Here is a 22991-nt window from a genome sequence, read left to right as displayed (position 1 = left end):
TCCTGTCGTGTACTGTATGTCCCATGCCATGGGACATACGATGGCAACGACATTTTTGGAATGTCCCGTCATCCGGGAGACACGATAGGAAAAGGTTAACCTAAGTGCCATGCATTGATTGGCAATTTAACAGATGAGAGGACTCTATGTAGCATATTATTGCAAGTGAAATGGTAATTGTCGTTCTCCTAATAAACTTAATTTATTACAGCAGTCCTGTTAGAAAAGACAGTGGGAATGTAGCTGTGAACATATTTTATTTTGCTATGTCTGTGTGATCTCAGATATACTGTATGTAGATCGAGTGCACTAGTCATGAAATTATTTAATGCAACTGTAAACATTTTTTTGGATTGCTTTGCAATAACAATTCCTAAATTAAATATTTGCGCCAGGTTTATTTGATTTTAGCAAGTGAGATTTTTATGAGTTCCACTGTGATTGAGCAAGCAAGAAGCTCTTGTGGAAACAGCAGAATATGAGTTGAAAGGACTAAATGATAATACTTGGCACTGTATAGCCCTTATACTGTAAAGAAGTATTTCTAAAAAAAAAAAAAATTCCCACTAATGTGTGAGACTAGAGAGTGGAAAATTGCCCTTGGTTGATTGTAGTATGGTTTATTAATCTTGTTATCCTTCTTGATCATTTTACTGATCCAAGTGGTTTATATTAGAGAATTGCGCGGGGACAGAAATCCCACCCATCCCCGCCAGGATCCTCTCCATCCCCACCCGTCCCCGTCAGGATCCTCTCCGTCCCCACCCGTCCCTGCAAGGAATTACCTTTACCTCCATCCCCACCCATCCTCATAAAAAGCAGCAATTTCTTCTGACAGGATCATCAATTCCAGTTTCTTTTGTGTTTACGCTGCTGTTTTCCTTGTGGAATCTTTTTGGTGGAACCCTTTTTTTGTTTTCTGTTCAAGTAATTAACTTATAAACCCCCTTTTTTACTAAGGCTGACGTGTCCATTATATTATATGGACAAACCCTGCTTCCAAAGCCTTCCATCCCCGTGGGAGTCCCGTGGGCCAGAGGGAGGTCCCCGTGGGAGTCCCGTGGGCTAGGGGGGGATTCCCGCAGGACTCCCGCTGGACCCGCGGGATTCCCGCGATCCCCGTTCCCGTGGAGACCTCTAGTTTATATAATATAATCAAGTAAAAAAAAGAACTCCATTGGTAGATAAAATAGACCTAATGCACGCAACATCAAACATATGAGAAAACATTCACTCCTAAATAAAATAATAATATTATTTCACATGATTGCTGACTGAGGACCCACAAAATTATTTTTAAAACATGTGTTAATTCAGATTGAATCGAATCTTGTCCAAATGCTTCTTTAAAAAACGTTTTTAACATAGTTTTAAAATATTTGAATCTTTCCTCTAATCTTAACTGTCAGGATAAATGGTTCCATAAATTTGGAACTGCAAAGTAGAATGCCTTATTTAGTGTAGACTCCCATCTTGCTCTATTAACTGAAGGGCATACTAACTTGTTGTCTTCAATAGATCTTAAAGTTCTCAAAGGTAAATAGGGAATTCGAAATGAATGTAAGTAGTCAGGTGGTAATGAATAACTCGATGTGCAAGGGTTAAGGCTTTAAATTGGACGATTCTTTCATGGACAGGTAACCGATGATATTGCAAATAAAGGGGTATAACCCTGTCGAAGTTTTTCTTATAGCCCCAAACTTTTATTGCAGTGTTTTGCATAGTTTGTAATCTTTTCAGATTCCTTTTTGATGTTCCTATGTACACAATGTTACTGTAATCCAACTTTGAGATAACTAAAGCATGGAGAAGAGTGTGTAAGTATTTCTCTTGAAACAGTCCCCTTATTGTCCTCAGAGCTCTTAATGTATAGAATCCTTTTTTTATGATCTCTGACACCTGTTTTTCAGGTGCTGCTTACTTCATCCTTTACCTGGAGCTCACCATTAAAGTGACCATATCCATGATCGTGAAAAAAAAACCAACACTTTTAAATATAGTCACTCAAAGTAAAGAGCTCTAAATGATAGCTTCCTTGTGGGCTTTTTCATTTATAAAAATGCTCTGATAACTGAGGGCAATTTTTCCATGGCTGAGTATAGCGAGAGCCACCATTATACAGCTAGGGCTCCTTTTACAAAGCCGCACACTAGTTTTCATCATGCACTAACCCCCGCGCTGGCCAAAAAACTACTGCCTGCTCAAGAGGAGGCAGTAGTGGCTAGCGCGGCCGGCGGTTTAGCACACGCTCTTATGCGCGTTAAAACGCTAGCACGGCTTTGTAAAAGGAGCCCTTAATAATTATTCATAGTGTGGTTTTCAATTATTTCAGACATTAATGGGAATTTTATTTAGAAAAACTGTCAAACATAAAGTAAATCTGTTTAAATTTTTTTTTTTTGGGGGGGGGGGGTTGAGTGAATAACTCTATATGCTGGACATAGGTTTTTACAGACGCAGAAGAACAAAAAGAAATGAGATACCCAAAGTGCTTGAGTTGGGTTTTAGATCTTATTCTCTGGCTACTGAACGAAAGTGGCCACTTGCCACTAATCTGCTTTCTGTTGTCCCTGCTACAGGTGTCGCATTTGCCCGTTACATCCTGATTGGCTGCTGGAAAAATTTGATTGACACCTTGTCCACTCCGCTGACTGGCCGCATGGCGGGAAGCTCCAAGGGGTTGGCATTCATCCTGGGGACTGAGGGCTTGAAAGAGCAGAACCAAAAAGAGCGGGATGCCATCTGTATGAGCCTCGATGGCCTGAGGAAGGCTGCCCGCCTCAGCTGCGTGTTAGGTACCTGGAGAACCGATGGCCAGAACGTGGTCTTTTCTGATTTTGTTCTAAGGGAAGGAGAAGAGTGAGGAGCAGGTGTAAAGCATGGTGGGAGTAGGCCTACCAGTGTAGCAGGAGATGTGCTTCTCTTAACCACTAGGAAGTGACTTAATCAAGGTTTGTAGTCTGGCCGCCTATGGCAGCGTATTGCAAACTGTGTGCCTCCTGAGATTTCAGGTGTGCCACGACACACTGGCGAGGAGGAGAATCGGCGGCTGACTGCTTACGGAATGTACCTCTCATAGATTGTAAACTCTTCTGAGCAGGGACTGTCTATTGTACGTTAAAATGTACAGCGCTGCATACGCCTTTTCAGCGCTATAGAAATAATAAATAGTCGTAGAAGTCAGCCGGTGCAGATGATTCTCCTTCTGGCCAGCATCTCTCCTCTTCTCCCCACACCTCCCAGATCCCTCCACCGAAGCGAGTCGCGGCCAGATGGGCCTCCGTTCACTTCTGGGTGCCTTCCGGCCGGGGCACTGGATTTAGTGTGACACCAGCCGGAAAGTTTGCGAGACACTGTCCTATGGAGTGCTTCCATGAACCTGGAGCAACCCTCACAAGGGAACAGGGAAGGGAAAGTGGATATGAAAAGTCACATATTCAGCCTGATGAAATGACCATTGAGCCATTTGGGGTGTTTGTGCTCTAGAGCCATTAGAGTGAGAAAGGAACTGGAGGTTTATAGTAAATAATGTGAGTTTTGTTGTTGCAGGGGTGGCAGCAAACTGTGCATCGGCATTGGCTCAGATGGCAGCTGCATCCTGTGTTCAAGAGGAAAAGGAAGACAAAGAATCCCAAGAGCCTGGCGACACTATAGCACAGGGTAAATGTAGGGTGTGAGTCCAACAGAGAGAACCAAACTTTAAGCCATTTTAACGAGAGGAAGAATTATAAAGCACTGAATAAGTATTTTCAATGTAGTATATTCAGAATAAGGAGATGGGGAGGGCTCACAGATAAGTGACAGGAATACAGACACAGGTTGGGGTGGGGGGAGTAGACTTGCCAATTAACTTAAAATATAGTCTAGACCTGTGGTTCCCAACCCTGTCCTGGTGGGTTTTGGGATAACCCTAATGAATATGCATGAGAGAGATTTGCATATAATGGAGGTGGCATATTCATTAGAGCTATCCCGAAAACCCGCTGGTGGTCCTCCAGGACAGGGTTGGGAACCACTGGTCTAGACAGAAAAAAGCAGAGCATGGACCAGGCAATGGCTCTGTTATGATGCATTTTAGGAAAATAAGGCAGGGGTGTCAAAAGTCCCTCCTCGATGGCCACAATCCAGTTGGGTTTTCAGGATTTCCCCAATGAATATGCATGAGATCTATTTGCATGCACTGCTTTCATTGTATGCAAATAGATTTCATGCTTATTCATTGGGGAAATCCTGAAAACCCGATTGGATTGCGGCCCTCGAGGAGGGACTTTGATACCTCTGAAATAAGGGAACTGCTGCAGAGTGGGAACAGAGGAGGCAAAAAAAGGCAATGCGCCTCTTTTGTCTCCTGTTTTCTCCTGGTGTATTGATGGAAAAATGAACAATATTAATACAAGAAATGATAAAATACCGTATATACTCATTCATAAATCAAGAAATATTGACTTCAAAATCTCACTAATAAAGCAGGGTTGTCTTATCTATGGGTCATTCTCATCAGTGCCATAGCACTCTTGCTATTGTTTATGTTTATTTAAGATTTGACATACCGCTCCTGCATTTTACTGACCTAAGCGGTTTACAATGTACCAAACTAAAATGAAATTAAGTACTTGAGAAAAACTACCCTATCTGTCCCGAAGGCTCACAATCTAGCTAAAGTACCTGATTAAAATAAAAATATGTAATACATTTCCAAGATCAAAAAATGGAAAATAGAAAGAATGAAAGAAGATAAAAAATTAAAAATAAAATAAAAACAACTTTAAGAGATAGAAAAGTCTCTGAGGCAGCTTGATAGTAAGTTCAGTCTGCAGAACCAGGTCAACCGGCCACCACCAAAGAAGCAGGACCAGGAACCACGCCAATGAAGACCACCATGACACGTCACTAGATAGGCAAGGCCAGGGGCCACCGTCAGCAGACCCCTGAAGTGAAGTTCAGTTTCCCTATTGCTAGTATAATATAATAAAAATCAAAAAAGCAGGAGCACGCTACAGGGCTTCAAAGAAGAATTGGATAGGTACCTGGAGGACAAAGGGATTGAGGGGTACAGATAGGAGTAGAGGTAGGTTATAGGGACAGGATTAGAGGTAAGTTATAAAATTAGTCTGGGACCACTGTTCAGGCAATAGGCCTGATGGGCCACTGCGGGAGCGGACCGCTGGGCAAGATGGACCTCTGGTCTGTCTCAGCGGAGGCACCTTCTTATGTTCTTAGGAGCAAACCCCACACACACACATGCTCAGTAAACTAGAAAACTACAAAAGTGGAGGATACAAAATGATATACTTTTCAAAATATCAATCCTAAATCATCCTAATGCTGACTGTAGAAATAAGAATATAAGAGGGGAAAAAGACCTTGGTTCCCTTAATAGGCAATTAAATCAATGTATGCCCGATATCCAGGTTGAAATCAATCATTGGTCAAAGAAAAAAAACCTCATTGTTATAAATATCTTTAAATTATTGACAAATGAAGAACAGCACAACTAAACTGGAAGGTCCTGATCCCAACGGGACCCATTTCACATCCTGCTTCATCAGGGGATCAGACATTAAAGATTCTGTTCACAGAAGCTATTAGCAATTATCAAATCTGAAAAGCAGCCAACATGTGTTAGTTTTACAGTCAGCATTTGGATGACTTATGATTAGTATTTTGAAAAGCATATCATTTTGTATCCTCCACTTTTATAATATAATAGACTCTGGCTGTGCTAAAGTTGCTTGAAATACAGCCAGTGCTATTTATGTCCCTAGTGTGGGAAGAACTCTTAAATCAGGGTCAGCTTGAACAGTGCTCAAATTAAAGAGAGGAGGCTTGGAGGGAGGTGTGCAAGTGACATTGGGGAGTGATAAAAAATAAATAGTAGTGATTGTTTAAAATCTGTAAATGTTCAGGCTAGCTGAAAGTTTGTTCTAAACATGTACATTGAGAGGAGGGCTTGCCTGCAGAGAAGTGTGCAGATTGTCAGGTGACATGGAGACCGCTACAGCTAAGTCATTTGATTGGCTGATGGCTCAAGCAATAGGTTCAAAGAGGAAATCTAGCTGAGACTATGATGAAAGAGTTGGCGAGTGAAATTCTGATTGCTTTTTTATAAAATAAAAACAGAAGTAAGTGTGAAAATCTGATGATTTAGCTGTTTCTTTCAGGCTTTAAGTCTGTTCTGACACCGTTGAAATTTGTTCCACGCTCTCTGTCACGGAGAGGCTTCTGGGTTAGAGGCAGACAGCATGTGGAAACTGCTGCCAATACCGTGACCCAAAAATGATGACACGGTGAGATTCTGCGTGGGAGAAAAGGGAATTCTGCACGACTGTGCAATTCTGCGGAAATTCTGCATTGCCCCAGGAGTAATATATAAGAATATACTGGACAGACCAAAGATCCATCTAGCTCAGTGTCATGTTTCCAACAGTGATGAACCTAGGACACAAGTACCTGACAAGATCCCAAAGAGTAGAACAGATTTTATGCTGCTTATCCTAGAATTAAATTGTGGATTTTCCCAAATCCATCTTAATAATGGATTATGGACTTTTGTTTTAGTAAATCAGCTAAACCTTTTTTTAAAACCTTGCTAAGCTAACTGCTTTTACCGTATTCTCTGGCAACAAATTCCAGGGTTTAATTACATGTTGAGTGAAGGCATATTTTCTCCAATTTGTATTTGGTATAAGTGGCAGTTAAACATTTTTGACATGCTAAATAGTAGATTTGTAAAACTGTGCATACAAGTGAAACCAGTTAAGGAGCTGAGATCTAAAATCCCCAAGTTTTAGCATTTTGAGGTGGACTTGAATACCTTAATGTAAATATAATTCTCCCCCTTAAACTCTATTCCAAAGGAACTACCAGACAGTGAACATTTCCTGGAAATTTATATACAGAATAGACTTACAACTTGATGGATTGCGTAAACCACACATAGTACACACCATCTTGTGCTGCTCCTTTCCAGTGGCATAGTAAGGGGGGGGGGACGCCCCACCTCCTTTCTGCCCTCGCTCCTCTTCTTACCTGTTTTACTTCCCTGGCGTGAAGTTGCTGGTTGCTGCCTGCGTGTGCATTGGTGCTCTCTCTGACATCACTTCCAGGACCCGCGCCTAGGAAGTGACGTCAAAGGGTGAGCCAACACAGATGTGGGCAGCATGCTGCTCACGCCGCAGAAGTTAAAAAGGTACGAGGAAAGGGAAAGGGGTGCACACCCTTTCTATGCCACTTCTCCTTCCTTTTATAAGTAGCACCTTTTCTAAAATTCTTACATTTATATACAGTGTTCCCCCGCAAATTCACGGACTTAGTTATTTGCGGTATTTTCTGACTGCCTCTTCCAGCACATTCCAGCCTTCTGCACAGCCAATTCTTCCTCCTTTTCCCCCAGTCAGCCAAACAGCCTTCTGCACAACCGATTCCTCCTCCTCTCCCCCCCCAGTCAGCCTTCTGCACAGCCGATTCCTCCGCCTCTCTCCCCACCCCCTGGAGCATACCGGGTATGATTTACTGCACCCGCTGGCACCCCAGATGCCCTCTCCTGCCTTTTTACAGACTCAAAACCGCTTTTGCGTTTTTTCAAAATTTGCGGTTGTTCCTGCAATGGAATCCCCATGAATTTCAGGGGGAGTACTATATATGCTCTTACATACCAGTCAGTTCTTTGTAGTTTCAACTATCCCTTCTAAGATTACCTCCTAAATTTACAACTATGGTAAAATAAAATGTGCTGACAGAACTGACAGCACTTTTGTTTGGTTTGTTTTGTTTATTTTGTGGTGCTTTGTGTTTGTTTCTAGTAAAGCACAAAGTGGAACAGAAGCTGGAGCAGATGGGAAAGGTGCCAGGGGTGCGACTGCACACAGCGCACGTACTGTGTATGGATGCAATCCTCAGTGTGGGGCTGGAGATGGGAAGCCACAATCAAGACTGCTGGCCTCATGTCTTCAGGTACAAGTACAATCTTTCTGAGCGGTGTGACCGGAGGGAAATCAGGCAGTGAGCGGTATAAGTTGAGGAAATTTAGTAGAAATGATGGGAATAGCTTGAACATTGCTCCTTCCAGACTGGAAAGAGGTAAGTGTAGGAGTTCTTACAAGAGGGGCTGCATCTTGGAGGCAGAGGGAAACTAATGGAGAGCTAAAGGGGATTCCAGGAGGGAAGTTGGGAGTCTGAGAATGATGTGCTGATTTTTTTTTTTCCCCCACTCCATGTGATTTTGTTCTGTCTGGTGAGTGGGGAAGGGGCAGTGGTATAGTGAGGGTGAGAGATGCCCCTCCTTTGCCTTCTTCTCTGCCCCCCCCCCACCACTCCTACCTCTTTAATGTTCCCCGCATGAGCAGCAACCCCAACCTGCTGCTAGCGCCAGCTTTGGCTCTTCCTCCAATGTCACTTCCTAGGCGTGGGTCCAGGAAGTGACATCAGAAAGGTCACAAGGAGCAGCACAAGAGTCTAAACCCACAACTTCAGGGTGCTAAGGCTATAGCCCAAACCGCTAGACCACACACTCCTCCAATGTGCAATAGTGCCCTCCTCCCCCTAACACACTCCTACATGCATGGGAGTAGCTTTTTAAACATGATGCTTCCACAGTGCCAGTTCTTTCCATCCCAGTTCTATTGAAATCAGAACCCTCACTGCCAAGATTTTCATTGTAAATTGCATCACCCAATTTGAACCCATAGTATCAAAGCAGGAGTGCTCCTGTACCCAGTACCCCATCAGGGATCCTAAGTAAGAGGAGGGGGTGGAATAAATCCTCATGGGAGGATCCTTTGCTGGTCTTCTTTCTACTGCAATCTCTAAATCTAACCTGTAGATGTCACTAATGTATAATGGCTGAGATTGTTTTCCATCCAGGGACTGCAATGGCTGCCTTCATAGAATTTCTGACCCGTTTGGGAAGCAGAGTCCTGGCTCAGGAATTGAATTTCGATCCCCATGATAGCACATCACACTGAGACAGGACTTAACAGACTGGTTGTATAACTACAAAAATAAAGGCAGTATACAAGTCTCTATCCTTGATCCATTTTAGTTGCGTTTTGCTTATACAGTAGTGCCACACTACTGTAACTGTCATTCTTGACATTTAGCATGCAGTAATCCCCACATTTAACTGATAAATGTGGACTGTATTGTCAATCTGTATTGTATTGTCTGTATTGTCAATCTGTCATAGCCCTTTGAAAATTGTTAATGTAAAATAACTTGTTTTACAGTTTTATACTACTATCCTTTTTATTATGTAATTCGCTTAGATTTAATAGGCGAACCATCAAATTTTATTAAACTTGAAACTTGACTGGAATGGGGTTTGCACAATACACTCAACAGATTAATGCAACAGATAACGTAGAGCAATTAATGCTATCTCAGGAGATTCAGTTAAATGCATCCACTTTATCTGCAATGCAGTCAGCATGCAATAAGTTCTTTGTCTTTGTGTTAACTGTCTGGAAGATGCTGGGCATGTCCCCAACAGTTAGTGCAGAGACATTGAGGGGCATTTTTGATAGGATGTCTGAGTCCGAGTTTGGACGTTTTGGGAAAGACATCCAGAAATCCAGTGGAGAAAATGTCCATTTTCAAAACAGCAAGAAATCTAATTTTTTTTTTTTTTAAATGACCTATTTAGACATTTTGGCCCTTAGTACGTCTATCTTTTTTGGTCATTATCAAATATAAAGACGTCCACATGAAAAACACATAAAAGAAAGCTTGACAGACATCAGAGCAGCCAGCATTCTTAGCAAACTGAGCACAGCAGAGGGACACTTTAGGGCAGTGGTTCCCAAACCTGTCCTGGGGGACCCCCCAGCCAGTCAGGTTTTCAAGATATCCCTAATGAATATGCATGAGAGAGATTTGCATACCTGTCACTTCCATTATATGCAAATCTCTCTCATGCATATTCATTAGGGATATCTTGAAAACCTGACTGGCTGGGGGTCCCCCAGAACAGGTTTGGGAACCACTGCTTTAAGGGGTACTACGGTGAATGTCACATTTCAAAGGCCCGGGTACATGCCACTATAAGCTGCTTACATTATATGGTGAGCCCTCCAAAACCGACCTAATACTTACTGTACCCCACTGTACACTATAACAACAGTCCTTATGCCTGCAGGTATCATGTCGGTATACTGTAGTAGGTTTTGGAGGGCATTCACTGCAGTACCCCCTAGAGTGCCCCTCTTCTCAGCTATCCTGAGGTTGAAGCTGTACAAGTGGGTACTGAAAGTTTTCAGCCCATCCAAAAAGTGAATGACGTGGATATGGTTCAATCAATGATCTGAAACAATGTCAAAATATAGAATTTTGTTTCTGCAAATTGGCACTTAATGAAACAAGATAGTGGTTTTTTTCAGCTACAGTGGCAAAATAATGCTTAGAATTTAGGAAGCTGGTTGGGCTGAGAACTTGTCAGCACCCCCTCGTAATACAGGCTAGAATGTACTATTTTTTACACATCTTTGGGTGGTGGGAGGGGGGTCTGTGACCACCAAGGGGGGGGGGGTCATGCCTTAATTTCTCCAGCAATAATCTGGTCAGTTTGGGCATCTTTTTGACCCTTATTCAAATTTAAAACAGGTCTAATTCCAAACGTCTCTAAAACAAACAAACAAAAAAAAAAAACCTGGACATTTTTTAAAGGTTTGATTATCTCTGCAGGACATCCAAGTCCTAAGCCCTCACAAAACACACCTACCTCTAACACCCCTTTAAGATTTAGAAGACTGGAGACAAAACAACCAGATCTGGAAAGTCAGTTTTGAGAATGCCCACCTGGGCGTTTTGACAAGACATCCAAGTGCCAGTTTATGCTTTCTTTAGATATCTTATCTTTTTTGAAAATGTTTGCATTTACCGCCCGTTAATTTACATAGTAATGGAACTATTTATTTTATTTATCTGGTTTTATATGCCATCCCAGGGGAGCTCAGGCGGGTTACAAGTTTACATACATATTAAAGTGTTTTTATGGCATGGCAGGACATTGTCTGGGTTCATAGACAACTCGGCGAAAGACAAAGGCACGCGCCGACAACTGAGCGCAAGACGGAGGCGCGCGCCGTAGAAAATTACAGTTTTTAGGGGCTCCGACGGGGGGTTTTGTTGGGGAGCCCCCCCAGTTTACTTAATAGAGATCGCACCGGCATTGTGGGGGGTTTGAGGGGTTGTAACCCTCCACATTTTACTGTAAACTTAACTTTTTCCCTAAAAACAGGGAAAAAGTGAAGTTTTCGGTAAAATGCGGCGCGATCTCTATTAAGTAAAGTGGGGGGTTCCCCCCACACACCCCCGTCAGAGCTGTAAAAACAGTAATTTTGTGCGGCGCACACCTCCACACTGCGCTCAATTGTCTGCGCGCGCCTTTGTCCCAGCGCGCTTTTGACCTGACACCCATTGTCTGACAGGGATGGCAAAACAGTCAGAAAGCATGGCAAAACACAACATAACATGGTATGGTGAGACATAGTACGATAAGCATTGTATATCATGTGAGGTTAACATAGCTTGGCAAACCTAGTATTATATATACACGCATAGAAAGTTAAAGTGCTTTCTTTTTAAAGATGCCTTTGACTGAAGAATTTCTTAAATTTGGTCTGCTGCTTTGAATTTTATGCTCTGTTATTTTTATTTATCCCTTCCTGATGTTTAACCCCTTATTTGTTTCTCTTCTATTAATTATTGTATTTCATACCCTTTTTTTCCCTTTGTGTAATGTATGTAATGTTCGTTGAGTATTGTTTGTTCCCCTCACAGTTGTAAAGTTTTTAACAAAGTACATTGCTTTGAAGTAAGATTAAGCGATTATTCAAATTCTAAATAAAACTTGGAAACTTGGTGTTATAAATGCAAAACTTGGTATTATATATGCATGGGAATCATAGCATGTAGATACAGTATATGATTTGATATACTGCCTTTCTGTGGTACAATCGATGCGGTTTACGTTTATTAATGCATAGCAACTGTAAACTTTTAATTCAGCTTTGTAAAAGGAGCCCATAGTGCATGGGTTCATTGTTTTGGATGTCAATGAAATTTGTGCAAGCTAAAAAGTGAGCAGGTAGCATGCATATCGGGCATCCTACTGAAAATTTACACCTTTAAAATGTTAGTATTCCTGCATTTTTATGTTCATTACTGTAGTATATGCCTGCCAAAGCTACCTCAGATTAAAGCACTCGTGTGTGTAATCTGAAAATTATGCTTCCATATTTCCCTAGAGTGTGCGAATACGTTGGCACCCTGGAGCACACCCATTTCAGCGATGGAACTTCTCAGCCGCCTCTGGCAATAGCCCAGCCCCAGCAGCAGGCCAAAGGGGAGCTGGTGACTGATCACTACATGGGGGATCCGAGCCCCGAGCAAGACACTACTCTGAGCACAAATCCTGTTATTCAGCCCATCCCCATCCAGGAGCTCATCAAGGAAAGTTGCAAGGGCAGAGCCTTTGACCTCCGTGCAGGCAGCCTGATGAACGTTAGCAGTGCTGCTAAGGCCGTCTGTACCCTCTCAACACTGGCAGACAGGTATGGCGGAAAATATCTCGGCATTCCTTCTCAAAAATCATATTTAAGGAGTCGAGCAAAGTGAAAGGAATCGAGCAAAGTGAATATAAAAAAAAAAAGAATTTGTGCAAAATACATCACTCACTCAGTTACTTCACAGAAATACTCCACATGGGGCCTTTCATTGCAAATTGAAGGGTGCTTTCCCCTATAACATCCTCTGGAAGAGCGTTCCAGATTTCTACCACTCTCTAGATGAAGAACTTCCTTATGTTTGTTCGGAATCTATTCCCTTTTAACTTTAGCAAGTGCCCTCTTGTTCTCTTCACCTTGGAGAGGGTGAACAAACTCTCTTTCTCTACTAAGTCAATTCCCTTCAATATCTTGAATGGTTCAATCATGTCTCCTCTCAATCTCCTCTTTTCAAGGGAGAAGAGGCCCAATTTCTCTAGCTTCTCATTGTAGGCAACTTCTCCAGTCCCTTAACCATTTTTGTCACTCTTCTCTGGACCCTTTTGAGTAGTACTATGTGAAGGTGTGAGAATTGAGGACCAGGTGGCTGCTTAGCAGATGTCCTTGATGGGAGTAGAACTTAGACGAGATACAGATAGATACATGAAATGGTCTGTAAGTTTTACTAGCCAATCTCCACAGAGTTCCAAAGCAGGAAAATATCAAATCCACCAAAAATCACTCCCAGAGGACCTATATTCCTCTCTATAGCTTTGATCTTCACTTCCATTTCTTCAGGGCTGCCATCGAGTCAGGTTTTCAGTACATCTCTAATGAATATGCAAGAGAGAGATTTGCATACAATAAAGATAATGCCTACTCTTTAGGGATATCCTGAAAACCTGACACAATCGGTGGCCCTCAATAACTCTATTGCCAAAGCTCTAGAGCCCTTCTTAGAAACATTTAACTTTCTGTGGGGAGGATCTATGAACTACCTGGCTATTGTCCTTTTTGAGTATCTCCTTGTTTCAGGGATGTGATAATTGTCAGCCTAGAGGCCTATGGGAGATTATATCAATCTGGCTCTGGCATGGGAAGGCATATAGACCCTTATTGCAGGGAAACTGTTCTAAGTTTCCCTGATTGAATCATGACTAGCTAAAAGGTGTTAATGTCTGATTAAGAGGGTGCTTAGGACAATGGTTCACAGATCAAGCCAGAGACTTAATCCCATCACCATGCTTGCAGATGTCACACTCTCCTTTGTCAATTAAATTGACCATTGTCTCAAACAGTTTGCAAGTTCTAAACAGAAAGATACTGGGAGATACAATATTTTCTCTAGTCAGAATAAGATTCCAAGGTATAAAAGCCTGCTCTCTGCTCTATCAAGGTGTCTCTTTTCATATCAAGCTATCAAGAGAGGGGTCTTGGCCCTCTCTCTCTCTTTCTATCTAGCTATCTCTTGGCTCTTGGCTTGGCATTCTGGTTCTCTCTTGGCTCTCCCTCTCTCTGTCTATCCTTCCCTTTATCTATGGAACACAAAGCTTAGACCATCCGCCTTTTCTCTTCCTTTCTGACTTTCCCTGAAACTTCACACTTCCTTCTGGACTCTGTAAGGCAGCGAGACTGCTTTGCTCTCTGCTTAAGTGTAATGCTCTCTGCTTAATTGTAATAAATATTACTTTTCTGTAAGACTATTTCTATAATATATTCTTTATATAAACACCTCGGGCTGTGCTTCTTATTTGATTCTATCCCTCATGAAACTTCTGTGAAGGTATTGAACTCGGGACCGCGGATTGTAAGGCCGTGTCAAACATAACCCCTCCAACCTAACATTGTGGGGGTGCGACCATCCTTACATTTTATTAAACTTACAATAATGACCTCCCAAACTCACTGGACTGTTGGGTAACTCTTAGAACTCAACCTTCTTAACAGTGGAAGTGAGCACCTCACCACCTTAGTGAGACCTGAAGGCACAACCTGTAGCTGCTCCTCAACTTCCCTGGAGCCTGGAAATCTGCAGCTCTTTTTGGCTTCCTGGCTCCTTTCAACTTTGGCTCCATCCCCCAAATGCTTTAAAAGTACTGAATCTTGTGTGCACAATTTTTTTTTTCTTTTTTTATAATTCTTTATTTTGAATTAAGTCAGGAACAAGTCAAAATACACACCATATCAGTGAGAGATTGGAGAAAAACTAGGCCTCTTCTCCCTTGAAAAGAGGAGACTGAGATCGAAACGTTCAAGATAGTAGATAAAAACAGATTGTTCACCCTCTCCAAGGTAGGAAGAACAAGAGGGCACTCTCAAGTTGAAAGGGGATAGATTCAGTACAAACGTAAGGAAGTTCTTCTTCACCCAGAGAGTGGTAAAAAACTGGAACGCTCTTCTGGAGTCTGTTATAGGGGAAAACACCCTCCAGGAATTCAAGACAAAGTTGGACAAGTTCTGCTAAACTGGAACATACACGGGTGAGGCTGGACTCATTTAGAGCACTGGTCTGTGACCTGAGGGCCGCCACGTGAGCGGACTGCTGGGCAGGATGGACCACTGATCTGACCCAGCAGCGGCAATTCTTGTGGTCAACAGATCAGGAATAAACAATACTATAAACCAGGGGTGCCTAACACGTCGATCGCGATCGACCGGTAGCTCAGGAAGGCAACGTGAGTCGATCGCAGAGCCCATCCCGGGCTCCGTGATAGACTTGTGTTGCCGTCCCGATCTACCGGGCCTATCAGCCTTCCTCTCCCTGACGTCAAAGACGCCGACGCCGGGCATCCACTTTAGGCTGTTTTTGTCATTTCGGGGGGGGGGGGAGCATGGCAGCAGCAGCAGCCTGAAAAAGAAATCATCCTGGCCGGGGTCGGTCTCATGCTCCGGAGCTTCTACAGCCTTCCTATCTCCCTCTCCCTTCTACCTGCTTCCGGCCACACCCCCTGCTCCGCGGCTCTCTTCGGCAACTCAGCAGCAGCGATTGACACAAGCTTCTGACGTCAGGGCCTACCCTCTGCGAGTCCCGCTTGTTTCAACTTCCTTTTTCCACAAAGGCGTAACTCGTAGAGGGAAGGCCTCGATGTCGGCAGCCTGTCTTGATCACCGCTGCTGATGAGTTGCTTAAGAGAGCCGCGGAGCAGGGGGGTGTTGCCAGGTGCAGGTAGAAGGGAGAGGGCCAGATGCAGGACTCGTGGGTGAGGGAGGAGAAGAGAAAGAGAAAGGGGTGGGAAACAAAAGGAAATATTTCTATACTGGGCTGGGCCGGAGTGGAGGGAGGGTGGAAAGATTCTGGCTACAGGGTGCAGTAACAAAAGGAAAAGGGGGGAAAGCTGAAAATGGAGATAGTGACACAAAGAAGAGAAAGGGTAAGCAGGACCTACTGAATAAGGATAGAGATACAGAGGGGACATGAAGAGGAGGTGAAATAGAGACATAGAAGTAATGCTGAAAAAGTTGGGGGGGGGAGATAAAGACATTGAAAGGGCAAATGGTGAACATGGGGTAAAGACAAGGACAGAGACAAATGAAGATTCTGAAAAAGTGGTGAGATAGGGATATAGGTGAGATGGACACAAAGAAGGGTGATGCTGGAAAATAGGTGGAATGGTAATTCTGGGGCTCAGGCTGGATGGAATGAGGAGAAATGCCTTGTTGGCCCGGAACTTCCTCTCCTACGTCAGAATTGACGTCAGGGAGCGGAATGCTGGTCAGCGCGACGCTTCTGCAGGGAAAGCTTGGGACGGCGGTGGCTTGGGGGCTGTTCCCCGATGGCGGTGGCAGCAAACCAAGTGGCTTGGGGGAGGGCATGGAGAAAGAAAGAAAGGGGGCAGACAGGGAGACAGAAAGAAGGGGGAACAGGGAGACAGAAAGAAAAAGTTGGGGGAGAGAATGAGGTCTGGAGGAGAGGAAACATACAGGAGGCTGAAAGAAAGGAAGAAAGATTGGATGCACAGTCAGAAGAAGAAAGTGCAACCAGAGACTCATGAAATCACCAAACAGCAAAGGTAGGAAAAATGATTTTATTTTCAATTTAGAGATCAAAATGTGTCGGTTTTGAGAATTTATATCTGCTGTCTATATTTTGCACTATGGCTCCCTTTTACTAAACCGCAATAGCGTTTTTTAGCGCAGGAAGCCTATGAGCATTGAGAGCAGCGCGAGGCATTCAGCGTAACTCCCTGTGCTAAAACCTACTATTGTGGTTTAGTAAAAAGGGAGGGGGTGTATTTGTCTATTTTTGTATTTTGTTACTGATGTGACATTGCATAGAGTCATCTGCCGTGACCTCTTTGAAAAAACCCTGAATATGAATAATTAACATTTTCTCTGCCTTTCAGTGTGCTTTGTGTTTTGTTTTTTTTTAATTTTATTGTTGGTAGATCATTTTGACTTAGTCATTATAAAAGTAGCTCGCAAGCCCATAAAGTGTGGGCACCCCTGCTATAAACAATCTCTACAGAAGATCCTGGGAACATAATAGCAAATTTCTCACAGGTCCCACACTCATACCCCAACTCCCCCAACCAACATATCCTTCCCCAGAACCCCGATCCCCCAGAGAACCAAAACTCAATCACAGAAAAGAGAGGCTCTCCATAATGGCCTCTAGATGTAGAAACCCCAAACCACACACACCCTAAACAGAAACCTCTAACCCACACCCCCTCCCAGTTCCAGTTCCATATACCTTCCCCAAAGATCCATAAACTCAGCTCATTTGCTCATCAGTATGGCCGAGAGCTTATACCGAGCATACACCCCACCCAGCCATTCCCTCAAAAGTGCGCAATTTAATTAAATAACAAGCCAATTAGTGCAAACAATTGGAATTTTAATTAGTTGTAATTATTTTTGACCTTTTAATTGGCTAATGGTGAAAACAGCTGCTTTATATAACTTGACGTTGAACAAGAGCAACCGTGCCAAGTAACAGGCATTTGGAGATGAAGATCTCCCATAAGATCAAAAAAGTAGCGAAATGGAGGAAAATCAATATTATTACAAAAACCTCTCCTGCAGATTACTGAGCAACTCACTGTGAACGAAAGGAAAAGCCTCAGGTTAACGTTGAGCCTGTATATGCTTGACCTCTATCTCCCACATCATCGACAGAAAAAAAAAACCGTTCAATCATGTGAATTGTGCCAATTATTAAATGAAGCATTTAGTGAACAAATGATCTCTGTAAATACTCCAGTCTATTTGTCGCCACTACTTAACCATGCGGTATTTGAGTCCAACAGTTCCAGCCAACGTTTCACGGCACTTTTGCCGTTTCCTCAGGGCACACTGGACTTGTACTGTCCGAGACAATTGTGGCTTAACAGCTCCTTCCTTCCATATTCTGTGATCTCCCATAAGAGCCATAGAAACACATGTTGCTTCTGAGCAGCAATGCCAAATAAAGGGTTAATTAAAAGCTATGTGGGTAAATTTACACATAGTTTCGTGGGTAATTACAGATCAGAGAAATCTATTCATAAATGTAGGCCTGAGGTTTTGCACCATATTTCTGTTGGTGCAGATAGACACACCTGAGGTTAGGCATAATTCCTGGGCATAAGCACTATTCTATAAACCATGCCTAACTTTAAACGGAGTTTATAGAATACCACTCAGGAGGTGCCATATATAGAATTCAGTCCCTTATGTCTTAAGTTGTGACAAGGGGAATCACTTTTTATACTCTGCTCCCAGTTTAAGGATGGGCAGATAAATCACTCAAAATAAATCATAAGAACATAAGACTAGTCTTACTGGGTTAGACCAATGGTCCATCAAGCCTAGTAGCCTGTTCTCACGGTGGCCAATCCAGGACACTTGTACCTGGCCCAAACCCAAGGAGTAGCAACAGAGGCTTCCCCCGTGTCTTTCTCAATAACAGACTAAGCACTTTTCCTCCAGGAACTTGTCGAAACCTTTTTTAAACCAGCTACATTAACTGCTCTTTCCACATCCTCTGGCAGCGCATTCCAGAGCTTAACTATTCTGAGTGAAAAAAATATTTCCTTCTATTAGTTTTAAAAGTATTTCCCCGTAACTTCATTAAGTGTTCCCTACCTTGGAAAACCTTCTCTTTCCAGAAAGTTTCTCATTTTAAGAGTGGAAGATAAATCCTTTAACAGAATCCTAGAAATCTCTACCTTGTCTAATCTGCCTAGTCATTGTCACTCAACCCTATGCTGGTGGAGACCACCTTGAAGGTAAAAAGAGTAGACTTGATCGTAATAGCATTCTGTAACTAGGCATCGATGTACAGAATAGTGTCATTTTTGTGAGTAAGTGGCAACAAAGCCACAAAACGCTATTCTGTAAGGGCACACATTAGTGGCATAGTGAGTAAATGCTAGGGGACATTCACATGGGTGGAACATGGGATGGGCTTAGGTACTGCACATGCACCACCTACAGAATCTCATGCACCACACACATATAAGAACATAAGAGTTGCCATACTGGAGCAGACCAAATGTCCATCAAGCCCAGTATCCTGTTTCTAACAGTGGCCAGCTCAGGTCACAAATACCTAGAAATAAGCTGTGGATTCCTCGCAAGTCCATCTTAATAATGGATCTTTGTTTTAGGAAATTATCCAAACCTTTTTTAAGCCCTGCTAAGCTAACTGCTTTCACCATATTCTCTGACGATGAATTCCAGAGTTTAATTACATATTGCAGAAATATTTTCTTTAGTTTGTCTTAAATCTGCATGCCCCCTAGTCCTAATATTTTTGGCAAGTGTAAACAAGCGATTCACATCTACCTGTTGCATGTCACTCAGTATTTTATAGATCTCTATCATATCTCCCTGAGCCGTCTCTTCTCCAAGGTGAAGAGCCCTAGCTGCTCAAACTTCTTATACTCTTTTTCTCTTCTATTATTTTATGGTGTTCTTTTCTATACTTTGGATTTTGGGGGTTTTTTTGTACCCGCTTGTATGGACTTTATGCCCTTGAGCGGATAAGCAAATGAAATAAACCTGAACCTTTACCCTTTCCTTGTTCAGAAGCCATCCCATCCCTTTTATCATTTTCATGGCCCTTCTCTGTAGCTTTTCTAATTCCACTACCGTATTTTCACGCATATATCGCGCGCATTATACACGATTTTACAAACTGAGCATAACCATGCGCGTTATATGTGTGAGCGCGTTATACAATTTTTTTTTCATTGCGATCCGGCATCCCCCCTGCGAACCGGCATCCTCCCCCCCGCTCACATCGCCCCCCCCCCCCCGCGATCCTACATCCCCCCCAGCACCGCAAAGACATCGCTTACCCCAATTGGGCACCAGCACCAATGCACAGGACGTGCCAGTGCCCGAAGATCCTCCCTCGCCTGGGCTGGGCTGGGCGGTGCGAGGGAGATCCTCCCTCTTCCCTGTGCTGGGCTGGACTGGGCTTTGAACATTTGCGCATGCTCAAAGCCTTCTGGTCTCGCTCTCTCCGAGATTCTCTGTTTTCATGAATACAAGAGGTGACTGTGGTGCTGAAAACTCCTGGGCACTGGACTGTGATCTGTAACACTTTTCCCCTCTTTTCTATCTACATCGGATTAGTTGAACAGATGGCATGGCTCATGCTCTTGACACACACCTGCATTCTCTCTTTACTTTGCAGGCTGTTTGAAGGTGCTGCTGACAAGCTGAACCTGGTGGCTTTGGGGGGTTTCTTATACCAGCTGAAAAAGGCCTCCCAGTCTCAACTCTTCCATTCCGTCACAGACACAGTTGACTACTCCTTAGCAATGCCAGGTAAGCCTTCACTCTTATGTGTGCAAAGTTGCTGGCAGTCCTTTCAGTTATTTATATAGGTTATATTCAGGGGGGACAGCTGCTGTATCACATATAAGATGTGTGGGTGTGGCATCGCTAGGAACCAGTAACACCGGCCCCAAGTTGAATCAAGTTTTCAATTTATATCCTGTCACATCGCTGCCACCCCCTCCCATCCCAGCTCCCCCTAACCACTACAGTTCTTTGATACTATTGTGTTGGTGTTGTGGTATGTTGCCACTGATGTCACTTGTTTCAAGTTCATCTAAATAAAGTTTATTTTAAAAAAATGTGTGGGTGACTTTTTGGCTTTTTATGCTGGATTTTCAACTGGCCTCTTCATGCTAAGCAGGACCACTGAATATGAAGTCTTAAAGGGAGAACGTTATCTGTTTAGGACAGTTATTTGCATGGGCCTACTTAAAACAGATAGTTATCCAAGTAGAATTGAATATCAATGCTGTTTGCATAACTTTTAGCCCTACCTCTCCTCTTGAATGCATACTTTTTGACTTATTGTTATGAAGGCTAGCCTGAATTTTGAAAACAAGCAGATAGTGGTGTTGTAAGTTGGGGGGGAACAGTCTGTCCCGGGTGCCGTCTTGATGAGAGCGCAGGCACCCCTCCTCCCTGTACCTCTGAAACATTTTTGGTACGAGCAGCAACCCCCGACCTGCTGTCGCACCAGCTCATCTTCCGACGTCACTCCCTAGACCTGCGCCTAGGAATCGACGTCAGAGGAAGAGCCGACGCTGGTGCGACAGCAGGTTGGGGGTTGCTGCTTGTGCCAGGAACATTACAGGGATATGGGGGAAGGGAAGCGGCAGGGGCGGAGAAGGAGAAAATAGAGGTGTGGGGACGAAGAGTTCGAGGGAGGGGGCTCCTCTCACCTTCGTTACTGCAACCAGGGCAAGTCTATAAATTGGCACTTCAGTTTAGGTGCCCCAGTGCTAAACGTTTAGCACCAATACAGTAATGGCATCTTGGCTTCAAGATTCCATCCACTATAATAAAACCCTTAGTGCGCATGCGCACTTCAATCTCCATGCTTCCGTGCCGCGCATGTGCAGTGCCTGCCTCAGCTGATTTCATGCCCCGATCTCAGACACCGGCTGACTCTCTGCCTTCTGACTATGCTGGCGGGACGCCTCTTCTTCTCATCCCTGGACCAGCAGCGGCAGCAGCCACAGTTTCATAAAGCAGCCGTGGGGCATTTGCTAGACCGGCCCACCTCGATAATGCGAGGTGGGCCGGCCTAGCAAAAGCCCCGAGGCTGCCCAGGCTAGCGGATGCTGGACAGGGGGAGCAGGGAAGGGAGAAGGGGTACTAATGAACAGGGGAGAGGTAAAATTCGATAATGCGAGGTGGGCTGGCCTAGCAAAAGCCCCAAGGCTGCCCAGGCTAGTGGATGCTGGACAGGGGGAGCAGGGAAGGGAGAAGGGGTACTAATGAACAGGGGGGGAGGTAAAATTAAGGGAGAAGGGCTACTGCTGGACAGGGGGAACAGGGAAGGGGTGCTGCTGGACAGAGGAGAGGTAAAAGTAAGGGAAAAGGGCTACTGCTGGACAGAGGGGAGGTAAAAGTAAGGGGGAAGGGCTACTGCTGGACATTGGGAGCAGAGAAGGGGTGCTGCTGGAAAGAGGAGAGGTAAAAGTAAGGGAGAAGGGCTACTGCTGGACAGAGGGGAGGTAAAAGTAAGGGGGAAGGGCTACTGCTGGACAGGGGGAAGAGACAGAAAGAAAGACAGACAGACAGGGAGCCAGGGAGAGAGACAGAAAGGGGGCAGGGAGAGAGAAAGAAAGACAGATATACAGAAAGAAAGAAATGCCTAAGTCAACACATCTATTCTAGCACCCGTTAATGTAACGGGCTAAAAAACTAGTTATAGAATACAGTTGCAATGTCTGCATTAGCGCACCCATTTTTAGGCTGTCTTTCACAGGTGTAAGTGCGCCAAGTGGCGTGTAGTTTATGGTATTCTGAACTGGGAGACCCGCCCATGATCTGCCTACGCTCTACCCAGTTCAGATTAATGTCCCTGGGCAAGATTCAAGATCAAGATTGCCTAAGCTCTCTGGACTTAAAGGATGCCTATACCCCCATTTTGAGTCTTCCCAGCCACAGAAAGTATCTCAGATTTTGAATGGGAAACACCATTACCAGTATCATGTTCTACCTCGTGGCCTCGCATCAGCTCCCAGGGTTTTCACCAAGTTTTTAGTAGCAATAGAATCATTGCTGCACAAACTGGGAGTGTATGTGTTTCCCCATCTGGACGATGGGCTAGTCAAGAGAACTGTGCAGGAAGGAGCACGAGTCATTGCGGAAAGCTATTCGAATACTAGACCTCCTGGGGTTTGTCATAAGCTACCCCCAAGGCCCACCTTCTGTCAGATTAACAATTGAAATACATTGGAGCCCTGCCCAACATTGTGCAAGCTTGGGCTTTTCTGCCTCTAGCAAGAGCAGGTGCTTTAATGTAGCTCACCTCACAAGTCCAGAGCAGCAAGAAGGTCACAGCTTACCAGATGTTGAAATTTGGCCATATGGCCTCCCATGCCACGCCTCCGTTTGGGATGTGCCAAATGGACTCTGGCTTCCCAGTGGTCTCAGGCTGACCATCCAGATTCCTTCAGAGCTGTTTATTCCCTCCTCTGGTAGACAACTGGGTCACATGGCAGACTAGCTTCAGATGCCTTTCTCCTTCACTGAGGGGATAATTTTCTGTATAAT

At 43.9% G+C, this 22991-nt stretch overlaps 1 protein-coding gene across 2 annotated transcripts in view; it reads left to right on the top strand.

Moving 5' to 3' along the window:
• The window catches only part of ARFGEF3 (ARFGEF family member 3), a 216440-nt gene that overhangs the window by 114533 nt on the left and 78916 nt on the right, over positions 1–22991 (top strand). For both annotated transcript variants that reach the window (XM_033938199.1, XM_033938198.1), the window contains 5 exons: positions 2580–2795; positions 3550–3660; positions 7803–7953; positions 12243–12548; positions 20104–20237. In XM_033938199.1, coding sequence (XP_033794090.1) covers positions 2580–2795; positions 3550–3660; positions 7803–7953; positions 12243–12548; positions 20104–20237 — 918 coding nt within the window. The remainder of the gene's footprint in view (positions 1–2579; positions 2796–3549; positions 3661–7802; positions 7954–12242; positions 12549–20103; positions 20238–22991) is intronic.

Source organism: Geotrypetes seraphini, chromosome 3, assembly GCF_902459505.1.
Source record: "Geotrypetes seraphini chromosome 3, aGeoSer1.1, whole genome shotgun sequence".
NCBI lineage: Eukaryota > Metazoa > Chordata > Amphibia > Gymnophiona > Dermophiidae > Geotrypetes > Geotrypetes seraphini.
Note: the sequence above shows the minus strand (reverse complement) of the source record. Positions and strands in the feature narration are given on the sequence as shown.